General features: G+C 45.3%; 1 protein-coding gene and 1 pseudogene across 2 annotated transcripts in view; one reads left to right on the top strand and one right to left on the bottom strand.

Annotated features, from left to right (window-relative positions):
- LOC122543486 (uncharacterized) overlaps positions 1-15,104 on the bottom strand; it is a 101,050-nt gene that overhangs the window by 79,162 nt on the left and 6,784 nt on the right. Inside the window, exon 5 of one of the 2 annotated variants that reach the window (XM_087974317.1) lies at positions 7,970-10,883. In XM_087974317.1, coding sequence (XP_087830443.1) covers positions 10,039-10,883 — 845 coding nt within the window. In that variant the 3' untranslated portion in view covers positions 7,970-10,038. Of the gene's footprint in view, positions 11,158-15,104 lie in introns of those variants that run through there. The other variant, XM_087974315.1, reaches the window with a different exon arrangement.
- On the top strand, positions 3,297-5,339 carry LOC122543473 (uncharacterized; annotated as a pseudogene).

The following is a 15,104-nucleotide window of genomic DNA, read 5'->3' as shown; positions in this document are numbered from 1 at the left end:
GCTGGTCCTCCAACCGTTGGGCATGAAGGAGGGGCGGGGTTGGAGCGCGAACCGCTGTCAAAACAGCGGAAGCGAATGAGGGGGCGGGGCTGGAGGACCGAACGGGCGCAACTGGTCCTCCAGCCAATGGGGCGGCGGGGGGGTGAGGGAAGGCCAGCACCGCGTGGAGACACGTGCCCGACTCCCCCCGCGCAGTCGCAGTTCCAATGTGATTGAAGTCTTGACGAGGGGCTGGCGTTGCTGAGGAGATGGTAAGGTGGGGGCTGAGACCGCGAAGAGCGGCAGGAAAATGGAACTAATGGGGACTGGGTGGTGTCGTAAACATCCGGTATAGGTCTCCGGACGCGAATTAGAAACTCTCCGTGTCTTTATTCCTTTCAAGGGGGAAGCGGCTGCAGGCCTCAGGTGGTGACAGCCTAGTTACCGCCGCCATCTTTATTGGGAGAATGTTGCCCCTTGTGACCGCCATCTTTATGGGGGCAAAGGGCAATGGGGCGAATGCACCTCCCTCCTTTGCCAGGGGATGGAAGGGGGAGTATTCACACAGAACAAACTGGAAGCTAAAGAAATGTTGGTTTCTTCTGAACGTCTGCCGTGAATCCAAAATCTCAAAGTAAGACTGCAGCATGGTTCAAAAAGGCAACTCATCACCACCACCTTATGAAGGGCAACTCAGGATGGATAATAAATACTGGCCAGCCAGCAATAACCAGGTCCCATGTGTGAATTTAAAAAAAAAAGAAAATTACACACCTTTCAATCCTATTTCATTTACTGAAACACTTCCAGATTTCAGTTTTGAGGAAGATGTATTTACTCTTTTGATGCTTCCTGACCTGCTGAGGATTTCCAGCAATTTCTATTTGTGTTTCTGAGGTGAAAATACGCCAAGTTGATAATGTGAAAATCTAGTTGGAAGCTTGTCATGAATTGAAAACTCCCCCTCCCCCAGGATGGGAGTCTTCAAGACCGGTGAGCATGTTTTTAAGGTGAGAGAATAAAGATATGAGGGGTAACGTTTTTGCGTCGGGTGTGGTTCATCTGTGGAATTAAATCCCAGAGGAAGTGGCAGACATGGGTATGGTTTAAAAGACATTTAGATAAGTACATGAATAAGAATTGCTTAGAGGGAATATGAGCTAAGCGCAGGTAGGTGCAATTGGTTTTGTTTGGGATTATGGTTGGAATGGACTGAAGGGTCAGGTTCTGTGCTGTATGACTCTGGTTGTGAACAGTCTGGTTCAGTCTTGGACAATTACCAATAACTGTGATGGAGAAGTTAGTGAGGGATTAGAAACTCGTACAGGCTACAGATGATGGCTTTGGCCTTCCTAACATTTAAATGGTTAACACCTCTGTTCATCTATTACTGGATGCCAGGCGGGTCAGGACATTGTGTGACTTGGAGGTGATCGTGTTCATGCTGTACTATGGTCTTTCACCGTGGGAAGGTTGAGGATTTGGAAGATGCTGTTAAAATACTGGTTGAATTGTAAATATCTACAATCCCTCTGTTTCACCCCCTTCTCTCTCACCTCTTTTTCTCTCTCCTTCTCCATCCCCCATCCAGTGAGGCCAGGATTTTGTGTACACCCACATTGAATAGCAGATTCCCTTTCCTCATACACCATTTCTGGTTTTAGGTCAATCCAGCAGTTTCATGATGCCAGTCGCACAAATGCCAGAGTTCGATAGATTCGGGGTCGGTTCCTGAGGATTGGAGGGTGGCTAATGTTATACCACCTTTTAAGAAAGGTGGGAGAGAAAAAGCAGGAAATTATAGACCAGTTAGTCTGACCTCAGTGGTTGGAAAGATGCTGGAGTCTATTATAAAGGATGAAATTACGGCACATCTGGATACTAGTAACAGGATAGGACAGAGTCAGCATGGATTTATGAAGGGGAAATCATGTTTGACTAATCTTCTTGAATTTTTTGAGGATGTAACTCTGAAGATGGACAAGGGAGATCCAGTAGATGTAGTGTACCTGGACTTTCAGAAAGCTTTTGATAAAGTCCCACACAGGAGGTTAGTGAGTAAAATTAGGGCGCATGGTATTGGGGGCAAAGTACTAGATTGGATTGAAAATTGGTGGCTAATTGGAAACAAAGGGTAGTGATAAACGGCTCCATTTCGGAATGGCAGGCAGTGACCAGTGGGGTACCGCAGGGATCCGTGCTGGGACCGCAGCTTTTTACAATATATGTTAATGATATAGAAGATGGTATCAGCAATAACAATAGCAAATTTGCTGATGATACAAAGCTGGGTGGCAGGATGAAATGTGATGAGAATGTTAGGAGATTACAGGGTGACCTGGACAAGTTAGGTGAGTGGGCAGATGCATGGCAGATAAATGTATGATTATCCACTTTGGTGGCAAGAACAGGAAGGCAGATTACTACCTAAATGGAATCAATTTAGGTAAAGGAGCAGTACAGAGAGATCTGGGTGATCTTGTACACCAGTCAATGAAGGCAAGCATGCAGGTATTGAAGAAGGCTAATAGCATGCTGGCCTTCATAACAAGAGGAATTGAGTATAGAAGCAAAGAGGTGCTTCTGCAGCTGTAGAGGGCCCTGGTGAGACCACACCTGGAGTACTGAGTGTGTTCTGGTCTCCAAACTTGAGGAAAGACATTCTGGCTATTGAGGGAGTGCAACATAGGTTCACGAGGTCAATTCCTGGAATGGTGGGATTACCTTACACTGAAAGACTGAAGCGACTGGGCTTGTATACCCTTGAGTTTAGAAGACTGAGAGGGGATCTGATTGAGACATATAAGATTATGAAAGGATTGGACACTCTGACAGCAGGAAACATGTTTCCGGTGATGGGTGAATGCCGAACCAGAGGACACAGCTTAAAAATACGGGGTAGACCATTTAGGACAGAGATGAGGAGAAACTTCTTCACCCAGAGAGTGGTGGCTGTGTGGAATGCTCTGCCCAAGAGGGCAGTGGAGGCCCACTCTCTGGATTCATTTAAGAAAGAGTTGGATAAAGCTCTCACAGATGGTGGAATCCAGGGTTATGGAGATAAGGCAGGAATAGGATACTGATTAGGAATGATCAGCCATGATCATATTGAATGGCGGTGCGGGCCCGAAGGGCTGAATGGCCTACTCCTGCACCTATTGTCTAAATAACTATGTTAATCACTTAAATCTCTCCATCTGCTGTTGAGTTTTCATATGATCTTCTTCACTCCATTTGTTTTTCAATTAATGTTGCAGGGTACTTAAAGGAGTCCTTTTGCAGTTGGGAAACTGAAACCAAACATCACAGAGGATCTGATGGATTCACCCAGTATATTGTAACCCAAATATCACTGGGCTTCAGATATGGAAGAAAAAAGCAGCGTTCCCACTGGGGAGAAACCGTACATGTGCTCTGTGTGTGAACGAGGCTTCAGCCGACCATCTGACCTGTCGAGGCACAAGTGTGGTCAGACTGGCATAAAATGGTGGAAATGTGGGAACTGCGGGAAAGGATTTGATTACCCATCACAGCTGAAAAGGCACCAGCGCAGTCACAATGGGGAGAAGCCGTGGAAATGCACCGACTGTGGGAAGGGATTCAATTACCCATCCGAGCTGGAGATTCACTGGCGTACTCACACTGGAGAGAAACTGTTTACCTGCTCCCAGTGTGGGAAACGATTGGCTCACTTACACAGTCTGCTGATACACCAGCGCGTTCACACTGGGGAGAGACCGTTCAGCTGCTCTGAGTGTGGGAAGGGATTCACTACATCATCCCACCTGTTGACGCACCAGCGGGTTCACACTGGGGAGACACCTTTTAAATGCCCGGATTGTGATAAGTGCTATAAAAGTTCCGGGGAACTGATGTCCCATCAACGTGTTCATACTGATGAAAGACCATTCAAGTGCTCCCACTGTGGGACAGGGTTCAAGCACTCGTCTCAACGCACTGTACACCAGCGAATTCACACTGGGGAGAGGCCATTCACCTGCTCTGAGTGTGGGAAGGGATTCACTCAGTCATCTGACTTGTTGAAACACCAGCGGGTTCACACTGATGAGAAACCTTTTAAGTGTCCAGACTGTGGGAAGTGTTTTAAAAGTCCTGGGGACCTGATGTCCCATCAACGTGTTCACACTGATGAGAGACCGTTCAAGTGCTCTCAGTGTGGGACTGGGTTCAGGCGGTCATCTGACCTTATCGTACACCAGCGGGTTCACACTGGAGAGAGGCCATTTACCTGCTCCGAGTGTGGGAAAGGATTCGCTCAGTCATCCCACCTGCTGATACACCAGCGAGTTCACACTGACAAAAGGCCTTTTCAGTGTCCAGAGTGCAGCAAGTGCTTTAAAAGTTCTGGGGAACTGATGACCCATCAACGTGTTCACACTGACAACAGACCTTTTAAATGCCCAGACTGTGGGAAATGCTTTAAAAGTTCTGGGGAACTGATGTCTCATCAACGTATCCACACTGACGAGAGACCGTTCAGGTGCTCTCACTGTGCGACTGGGTTCAGGCGATCATCTGACCTCAACGAACACCAGCGGGTTCACACTGGGGAAATGACTGTTCACCTGCTCTGTATGAAGTGATTCACTCAGTCATTCCACCTGCTGAGATGAGTTCACGAATAACTACAGTGATTGGATTTTGCTGTTAGTCACATTGAGGACTGAACCATGTCCATTGCGGTGTTTCTGTTGACCTTAATAACCTTATAGATATGAACATTCTGTATAAAAGTCAATAAATCAGCTTTCTGCTAAACAGCTTTCTGCTGTTTCGAGTCTTAATATTTCTAACGCCGGTTCCTTCTTTCTGAGGGAACATTCCCGTTTCCCCCCGCCCATCCTCACCTCCAACAAACAGCTTGAACAGCTCATGGAGCGCCTCTGTCTCCATCTTCATGACAATCTGATCAGCTGCTGCTTTTGACTGATCCAGTAGCCCATTGGGCCAAACTGTCCCTGAAGATTCCCCCCCCGCCTAAGCATAAACCCACAGTTTTCTTTAGTTTCTCGCCTCTGAGCCCATTCTGCCTGAGACCCACCTCCAGCTTCATCAACCTGGCTCGCTCTTAAATTGCTGATTGCCCAACTCCCCTATATCTGTTGATAATGTGAATACTTATCTCTCTTTAGGTATTTCCCTACTCTTCTTCAAACCTCTTAAACGAACGTTGACCAGCCCGTCCTTGCAAACTGTTGCCCCGCTTCCAATCTCCTTTTCCTCTCTAATGTCCTGGAACATTTCATCACCCTCCCAAATCCCAGTCCATCTTTCCCAGAACTCTGTGACTGAAATCCGATTTCTGCCCCTGCCACAGTACTGAAACAGATCCTGACTAGCTGCAAATGACATCCTGCTTGATTGGGGTAAGCCACTACTCCTCATCCGTCTTGGCCTGCTTGCAACCTTGGACAAGGATGACCATGTCAGCCTGTTCTGATACCTCTCCACTGTTGTCCAGCTGGGTGGGGCTGCCCTCTCCTGGTTCCGTTCTTCTCTGTCAAAGTTCTACTTGCAAAGTCTTCCCCTCGCACTTCCGCTGTTCCCTCTGGTGTCCCCAGAGGATTCTGCCTTTGCCTCTGTTTATTTCTAATTGACATGTCCCCATGACAGCATCATCTGAAAACAATGTCTGTTGTCACATGGACTCTGACAGCTCCACCTCACCACTCGTCCTACCCCTCTGATCAGATTGTTTCTCTTATATCCAGTGGTGGATTATCCTCAAATTTCACATTTGTAGACCGAAGCCGTTGTTTTAATCCCCTCGCTCCAACTCCATTCCTCTCCCTGGTAAATCACCTCTTGACTCCCCAAAACATGTCCAAAATCCTCAAGGAATATAATGGAATTTTCCATGGTTGCCGAGATAAGTGGGTGAATGTAATGTTAAGGTAGTACTGGACATGAGTGAGGCTTCATCTGGTCTCGTGTTAAAGGAAGGGAATTTAAGCTGGAGAGGATGCAATGAGATATTGCTGGGAATGGAGAATTTGAATTGTAAGGAAAGGCTGGACAAACTGGGACTTTTTTCACTGAAGTGTAGGAGGTTGAGGGGTGCCCTTATAGAGGGTTATGAAATCACAAGGGAGTATAGATAAGGTGAATGGCAGGTGTCCTTTCCCAAGGTTGGGGGGATTTCAAGACCAGGAGACATATTTTTAAGGTCAGAGGAGAAAGATTTTAAAAAGTCATGGTAAATGTTTTTTTTACACACAGAGGTTAGTGGGTGGAATGAACTTCCAGAGGAAGAGGAATGTTTAAAACATTCTATTCATTTTAAAATAGTGATGGAAAAGGATAGACCAGATCTAAAAGTTGAAGTTTTTAATTGGAGAAAGACCAATTTTGACGGTATTAAACAACAACTTTCGAAAGCTGACTGGAGGCAGATGTTCGCAGGTAAAGGGACGGCTGGAAAATGGTAAGCCTTCAGAAATGAGATAACAAGAATCCAGAGAAAGTATATTCCTGTCAGGGTGAAAGGAAAGGCTGGTAGGTACAGGGAATGCTGGATGACTAAAGAAATTGAGGGTTTGGTTAAGAAAAAGAAGGAAGCATATGTCAGGTATAGAAAGAATAGATCGAGTGAATCCTTAGAAGAGTTTAAAGAAAGTGGGAGTATACTTAAAAGGGAAATCAGGAGGGCAAATAGGTGATATGAGATAGCTTTGGTAAATAGAATTAAGGAGAATCCAAAGGGTTTTTACAAATATATTAAGGACAAAAGGGTAACTAGGGAGCGAATAGGGCCCCTCAAAGATCAGCAAGGCAGCCTTTGTGTGGAGCCACAGAAAATGGGGGAAGATACTAAATGAATATTTTGCATCAGTATTTACTGTGGAAAAGGATATGGAAGATATAGAGAAATAGATGGTGACATCTTGCAAATGTCCAGATTAAGGAGGAGGAAGTGCTGGATGTCTTGAAACGGTTAAAGGTGGATAAATCCCTCAGACCTGATCAGGTGTACCAGAGAACTCTGTGGGAAGCTGGAGAAGTGACTGCTGGACTTGCTAAGATATTTGTATCATTGATAGTCACAGGTGAGGTGCTGGAAGACTGGAGGTTGGCAAACGTGGTGCCACTGTTTAAGAAGGGCAGATGGAGTTTAATTCAGATAAATGCGAGGTGCTGCATTTTGGGAAAACAAATCTTAGCAGGACCTTTACACTTCATGGTAAGGTCCTAGGGAGTGTTGCTGAACAAAGAGACCTTGGAGTGCAGGTTCATAGCTCCTTGAAAGTGGAGTCGCAGGTAGATAGGATAGTGAAGAAGGCATTTGGTATGCTTTCCTTTATTGGTCACAGTATTGAGTACAGGAGTTGGGAGGTCATGTTGTGGCTGTACAGGACATTGGTTAGGCCACTGTTGGAATATTGCGTGTAATTCTGGTCTCCTTCCTATCGGAAAGATGTTGTGAAAATTGAAAGGGTTCAGAAAAGATTTACAAGGATGTTGCCAGGGTTGGAGGATCTGAGCTACAGGGAGAGGCTGAACAGGCTGGGGCTGTTTTCCCCGGAGCGTCGGAGGCTGAGGGATGTCCTTATAGAGGTCTCTGAGCTGCATTTATATAGATTCACTCACTCAATCAGTGATCAGATCTCACTGAACTACAGCAACTACTGTAGATCAACTAACGAAAGGCCCAAAGATTTGCCAGATTCATTGGGGCATTTTAAATCAGATGACTAAACTCTAAGCCAAAGAGGTGGATGATAAGGAGTATATGAAAAGAGGAAAATGAAATAGAAAGTTGGAGGGAGCCAGGGAGGAAATTCCAGAGTTTAGGTCCCAGGCTGCTGAAGGCCCAGTAACCTATGTTAGGGTAATTAATATTGGGGATGGAAGGGGATTTAGTAATGGTATTCTGTGTATTTAGGCCTGATTATACATGCTCAAGGCCCAACTTGAAACTTTGGGTCAAAATCAGACCATCCCTAGAGTCAGAGAAACCATTTTCTGAGTAAACATTTTGTAAGATCTTTATTTTTTAATACTATAAATGCGAGGACCAGTTGAATCCTCCTGTGTCATCAATGAGAAGTGATTGCAACAAGATTAAAATCGTGCAGGTTTTAATGTTCCAATCAGAGTATATTTTGAGATTTCGAAAGAGGAGAAATCAGAGATTTGGGTTCCTCTTCACAGCATGGTATTTTCTCAAAAGGGTCTCTTTTATGCTGTATATCGTCCACCTCCCTGTTCCCAATCACAGTTCATGCGAGCAATGCTCACCTCACTTAATCATGTGACGGTCTGTCAGTGCACTCAGTTAACTTGCAATGCAGAGTGATGCCAACAGCATAGATTCATTTCCCACACTGGCTAAGGTTACCATGAAGGACTGCTTTTGCGACTTCTTCCCCTTGCCTGAGGGATGGTGACCCTCAGGTTAAACCACCACCAGACATCTCTCTCTCTGTCTCTTGGATAGAGCGATGTGGAGATGCCGGTGTTGGACTGGGATGGACAAAGTTAAAAATCACACAACACCAGGTTATAGTCCAACAGGTTTTTTTTTTGAAGGTACAGTTGTATAACAGTTTAATCTTTTATTATAAATTCTGTGTCCTATGATCCTGCCCCACTCGTTACCTGATGAAGGAGCAGTGCTTCGAAAGCTTGTACTTCCAAATAAACCTGTTGGACTATAAGTTGGTGTTGTGTGATTTTTAACTTTGATAAGGACAGCAGTTCTTTGGTCTGGTTTGTCCATGGAATTTCACCTTTACCTCTGTCAGGCCCCTGCTCCAGAGGTGTGTTGTGATATGTCCAACCTGGTTGATTAAATTATAGCTAATAATCCTACAACAAGGAATCAGAGGAAAAGTGAGCAAGTCTCAGGAAGCGAGAATGGACAAGAGCTGGAAGTGGTTCTAATCCATACAAAAAAAACTTAATAGTTTGCCAAACCCCCATGCACAACTCTTGGTGAGTTACATTTTCTAGCAGAGAGTCTTCCTGTCACTTCAGCCTGGTGCTGGGGTGCTCAAATCCCTGTTCAGATATTTTGAGTTTCTCTGTCTGGGTTTCAGAGTCCTTGAGAGTCCCTGAAAAGCCGGTTCCAATTCTATCTGTGAGAGTTACAAACTGAACTTGTGAGGTAGAAGGCAGTGTGCAATGAGATGGAGGCAATGTGTTGCCTATTGCCTCAGGGATGCTAGGGGTGAGGGGGGAATGGTGTTTACAGGGTGAGAAATGGGAGTACTTTGAGTGGGATTGCCATTTCTGTGTCTCCTTTCTCCATCAACGCTCTCCTAGAGCAGCATTAAACCATTACTCCCAGCTCACTGCAGACGAGCTTGGTGGGGAATCACTGACATGCTATAAGCTCATGGAGACAGTATCTGTCATTTGCTGTTTAAAGCAGCAGACATGTCCCACACCGCCATGGTAACAACCTGCATGCACCCATTGCACAGAGTTTTGAAGTTCTGTGGAGCCAGTCACTTTCTTGGGATCATGTCTGGCCTTATGGCTTCCAGTCCCTCTCTAATTCTGAGCCTTTACTGTTCCACAATGAAATCCTTCCACAATCAGTGGCCATCCTGCCAAGGCCCCAAGCTCTGTAATTCCTTCCCTTCCTCTCTAAGATAATTCTTAAACTCAAACTTTACAACCAAGCTTTTGATCATGTATGAAACACCAGTGACACCTCAATGGGAAATGTTCGCTATAAATGCAAGTTGATTTTGTTCTTGACCTTACATTAAGAGAATCAGGAATCTCACATGAACTTTTAAAATCCTCAGACCATTGTGACCAATGGTCATTTTCAGACTTAGAACTTAAACCTGCTGTTTCAGTTTCAGTTAAATAACAGATCCCAGTTAGAACTCAATCTCTGACTTTACAGCTTGTTTCTCTTCCAGATTCTAAACCCAGCTGTAAAGGAGCTTCTGTTCCATGTCTGGGAGCACTGAGCCATGGAAGAGAGCAGCTGAGACACTATTTCTTACCCACCTTGGATTATCCACAGGTTCAGTCCTGATGTGATTCATAAAAGCAGTAAACAGCAAAGTCCAACTCCTACAGTCACTTGTGAACTCGCCGGTGCCTCAGTAGCTTGGATGACTGAGAGAAGCCTTTTCCACACTTGGAGCAGGTAAACAGTGGCTCCACTCTGTGAATTCGCAGGTGTGCAGTGAGGTGAGAGGATCGCTTGAACCCAGTCCCGCAGTGAGAGCACCTGAACGGTCTTTCGTCAGTGTGAACAAGTTGATGGGACATCAGTTCCCCAGAACTTTTATAACCCTTCCCGCAGTCTGGGCATTGGAAAGGTCTCTCCCCAGTGTGAACTCTTTTGTGCGTCAGCAGGGCAGATGACTGAGTGAATCCCTTCCCACACTTGGGACAAGTGAACAATTTTTCCCTAGTGTGAGTTCTTTGGTGTCTCCGTAAACTGTAGAATTGGGTAAATCGCTTACCACACTCGTGGCAGGTGAATGGTTTCTCCTTTGTGTGAGTACTCTGGTGTTTCTGCAAGCTGGATAAATGACTGAAACCCTCCTCACACTCAGAGCAGGTGAATGGTTTCTCCCCAGTGTGAGTTCTCTGGTGTGCATGTAATGTGGATAAATAAGCAAAACCTTTCTCACACTCAGGACAGGTAAACGGTTTCTCTCCGGTGTGAGTTCTCTGGTGTGTACGTAACGTGGATAGCTGAGCAAATTTCTTCCCACATTGATGGCAGGTGAATGGTTTCTCCCCAGTGTGAGTTCTCTGATGTTTTTGCAAGGTGGATAAATGAGCGAATCCCTTCCCACAGTCATTGCAGGTGAATGGCCTTTCCCCAGTGTGTCTACGTCGATGGCTTTCCAGCATAGATGGGAATCTGAATCCTTTCCCACAATCCCTGCATTTCCATGATTTATCCATGGGTGGTGTGTCACAATAGGTTGAACGATCCATCAAAGCTTCCTGCGAATCTTTCTCCCTGCTGTCTGTGGAACTGCAACAAAGCTCTTCCTGCTGTCAGTTCACAGGGACACTCCAGCTCACGTGTGCCAGTGCTTTTCCAGTCAAACTGATGTTTGGAATCCTTTCCCCTCAGATGGCAGTCAGACGATAGTCAGGTCCTGTCGAATTGAGAGATTCAGTCAGATCTCGGTGCAGTGTTTGGCCAATTTTTCCACGTGTCGCCCTTTTAATTCCCTGTGAGAGGAAGTTTACAAGGTTAAGGACAGAGAATCCTGCTTTCTATTGTACAGTTTGTTCTTTCTTAGCTCCCCAAAGCAGTAAACTCCCTGTGCCTTCTTCCCATTCCCAGTTTTCCCATCCTTCTCCCTCTCCCCAGCTTGGCTCCATTTCTTCAGGCTCACAAGAAAATCAATAGGTCAATCATTTCTGCTTCCGGTCACGTGCACCATGAGCACTGCACCTCAACGCGCACGCGCAGCTCTCCAAGGGGAAACATGGCGACGGCTGCCAGTGTCGCCCCGGACAGGTTCCTTGGAGGACCCCCCCCACCTCCCTCCCTCTCCAGAGTTGTAGCACAAGAGTCCTGGAGATACTCGTGCAGAGCTGGCGGTATTACTGCAGCCTCCCCGCTCCCCTGCCGCCTCTCATCGGGAGCAGAGCGTCGGTTTCTCAGCCCCACCGCCATCTCGTCCAACACGCGTGCGGGACAGTGCTGTACTGCGCATGTGTCCAACTCTCCTGTTGTGAATAGGGGACTTTCACCGCCGCAGGGGCTGCTGGGTACAGGCCGCACCATTAATCTCGGTCAGCACGAGAGAAAAAAGGATTAAGAATCGTCCGTTCGGCCCATCGATTCCGCTCCGCCCTTCAATCGGATCGTGGCTGATCTGACATTCCTCAGTCCACTTTCCTGCTTTTTCTCCTAATCCTTGATCTTCACCCCTCATCAAGAATCTACCTCAGCCTGAAACATACACAAAGCTTATGTCTCCACAGCTCTCTACGGGTTGGAACTCCAACCCTCTGAGAAGATGTTCCCTCTACTATTGAATTGGAAATGTTAACTGATTTTCTCTACATGGATGCTGCCAGACTTGCTGAATTTCTTCAGCACTTTGTTTTATATCAGGTCCTGATCATCTGCAATACTTTTGTTTTTTTTATAACCTATAATTTCAGATGGAGAAATTGGTATAATCTCAGTTCCACTACAGCTTCTACACAGTGCATGCTTTTGCTCCCTGTGGGGCCTGGGTGATTAACGGCAGTTCCAGACCAATACGAAGAGAAGAATGGAGCAGGAGCAGGTTGTAAACTGATCAATTGGAGTCTAAGGCTGAGCCCAGATCCTCATCACTGGCTGAAGCTGTGGATCATTTGTAAACCAATTAAACCTCAGCAGAAACCTGGATCTTTCTACATGTGGCTTTAAACATAGAAAACCCTACAGAGCTGGAGCAAACATCTCAACATTTGAGGGAACACGTGAAACAATGCACAAAAAATTCAAGCACTGACTTAAAGCAATAATTGAACAGAAAGGAAATGTCTTTGGTTTCAATAAATGAACAGGCAGAAGGGTTAGGATAGCTTGCAGAAGGTTAATGACATGAAAGCGCAAAATAAAAATCCTCAGACAATGAATGAGTACTGATAGTCTCCTTGGTATGTATTCAGAGGGTTTGTTGTATCAGGTTTAAAGCAATAACGTGTTGTATTTTCCTCACAAGATCAAAAGAAAAGCCAATAACAAATAGGAACAGGAGAAAGCCATTTTCCTCGTCAGGCCTGCTCTGACATTCCTTATATCCACTTTCCTGAGTTTTCCGCATAACCTTTGATTCCCCTTTTGATCAAGAATCTAGCTCAGGTTTAAATATCATCATAGAACCCCTACAGTGTGGAAACAGACCATTCGGCCCAACAAGTCCATACTGATCCGCCGAAGAGTATCCCATCCAGAGCCGTTTCCTTACCCTATTACTCTACATTTTCCATACTAATGCACCTAACCCACACATCCCTGAGCACTATGGGCATTTTAGCATGGACAATTTACCCTAACCTGCACATCTTTGGATCGTTGTAGGAAACCCACACAAACACAGGGAGAATGTGCAAACTCCACCCAGCAGTTACCCGAGGCTGGAATCAAACCTGGGTCCCTGGCACTGTGAGGTAGCAGTGCTAACCACTGAGCCAACCAATACATTCAAGGAATCTGCCAGCACAGCTTTCTGTTAAAAGCAGCTTCAAAGTGTCTCAACCATCTAAAAGAAGATACTCCACCTCATCTAAGTCTTAAGTTATTTTGAGACTATGCCTTCAGGTCCTAGACTGTCCATTGGGGGAAATATCCTCTCAGCATTCACCCTGGCAAGCCCCTTGACAATCCTAGGAGAAAGTGAGGACTGCAGATGCTGGACATCAGAGTCGAATGTGCAGTGCTGGAAAAGCACAGCAGGTCAGGCAGCATCCGAGGAGCAGGAGAATCGATGTTTCGGGAATAAGCAGAGCCCGAAACATCGATTCTCCTGCTCCTTAGATGCTGTCTGACCTGCAGTGCTCTTCCAGCACCACACTCTCGACCCTTGAGAATCCTGTATGCTTCAAATGAGATCACCTCTCATTCTTTTAAATTCCAGCAAATAGAGTCCCAACCTGTTTAGCTTTTGCTCACAAGACAATCCTTCCATACCAGGGATCATCCCAATAAACCTTCTCTGAACTGCCTCCATAAAATGATATTTTTCCTTTAATAAGGAGATCAAACCTGTCCACAGTACTCCAGATGTGGTCTCATCAGCACCTTGTACAGTTGCAATAAGACTTCCCTACTTCTATCCTCCCAACACTCTTGAAACAAGGGCCAATAATCGATTACATTTCCTGATTACCTGCTGTACCCGCGTGCTAGCTTTGTATTCTGTGCACAATTACCCACAATTTCCTTCGTATTGTAGATTTTGACAGTTCCTCTCTGGTCAATTATATTCGAAAACTCAGTGATCAAAACTTTGATTGTAAGATTTTTGCCGAGAGTCACAAAAACATTTAGTAATTTACAGATAGTAGAGTTCATTAAATCTTTAAAATCGATAGTAGGCTGCTCAAAAAACACAATAAATTATTAACTGTTGCATTTATTCCAAACTGGAGGTACAATTAATAATGAGGAAGACGATTAAATCCTGGTATCAATGAAATTGGAAAAGACTTGTGGTGCAGTGTTTCTGACCAGAAAAACCCACTTGCGCCGGAGGGGCAAAACAGTTTCACTGAAGTCACTACTGCTTCAAGGTATCCTTAAAGACAATCCAAAAAACTGTAGTCATGTTCCTTTGGGTTTAAGCATTGAAATGAGAATATTTTGAAAGAGAATAAATCATACTTTCTGGTTCCTCTCTGTGGCACAGCGTTTTCTCGGAAGGGAATCTTTTATGAATCCCTCCCTGTGCCTGGACACTGTTCATGTGAGAAATGCTCATCTCAGTTCATCACGGGATGTTGTGTGTATTTTATATAGTTGTCCTGTTTTCCTCCTGTCACAAGCCTGTCGCACCGTGTTGTCATTTATTTCCCATGTATTTGTGCATGAGCTTTCACAAACAGTTTCATTGTTAGAAATCGTACAGCTCCAGTAAATTTGAGGAAACCATGATTTGGAGATGCACAACTGGGGTGGGGTGTTGGACTGGGGTGTACAAAGTTAAAATTCACACAACACTAGATTATAGTCCAACAGGTTTAATTGGAAGCACACTAGCTTTCAGAGCGTCGCTCCTTCATCAGGTGGTAGTGAGCTCTCCACTATCACCTGATGAAGGAGCGACACTCCGAAAGCTAGTGCTTCCAATTAAACCTGTTGGACTATAACCTGGCGTTGTGTGATTTTTAACTTTGAGGAAACCAGACAACGTAAGAACTAGGAGCACGAGTAGTCAATTTGCTGCCTTAAGCCTGCTCCTCCATTTAATATGGTCATCTTGGATTCAACTCCACTTTCCTGCCTGCCCTCTGTCACCCTTCAACCCAATACTAATTAAAAACCTGTCTATCCCCCTCTTAAATACACAAAATATCCCAGCATTCGCCACACTCTGGAAGAGTGAATTCCACAGATTCTTGACCTTTTTTAGGGAAGTAATTTCTCATCTCGGTTTTACATCTGCTTCCCCTTA

Source organism: Chiloscyllium plagiosum, unplaced genomic scaffold (assembly GCF_037043375.1).
Source record: "Chiloscyllium plagiosum isolate Xiang-an unplaced genomic scaffold, Cpla_swu_hap1 HiC_scaffold_27, whole genome shotgun sequence".
In the NCBI taxonomy this organism is placed as follows: Eukaryota; Metazoa; Chordata; class Chondrichthyes; order Orectolobiformes; family Hemiscylliidae; genus Chiloscyllium; species Chiloscyllium plagiosum.
Note: the sequence above shows the minus strand (reverse complement) of the source record. Positions and strands in the feature narration are given on the sequence as shown.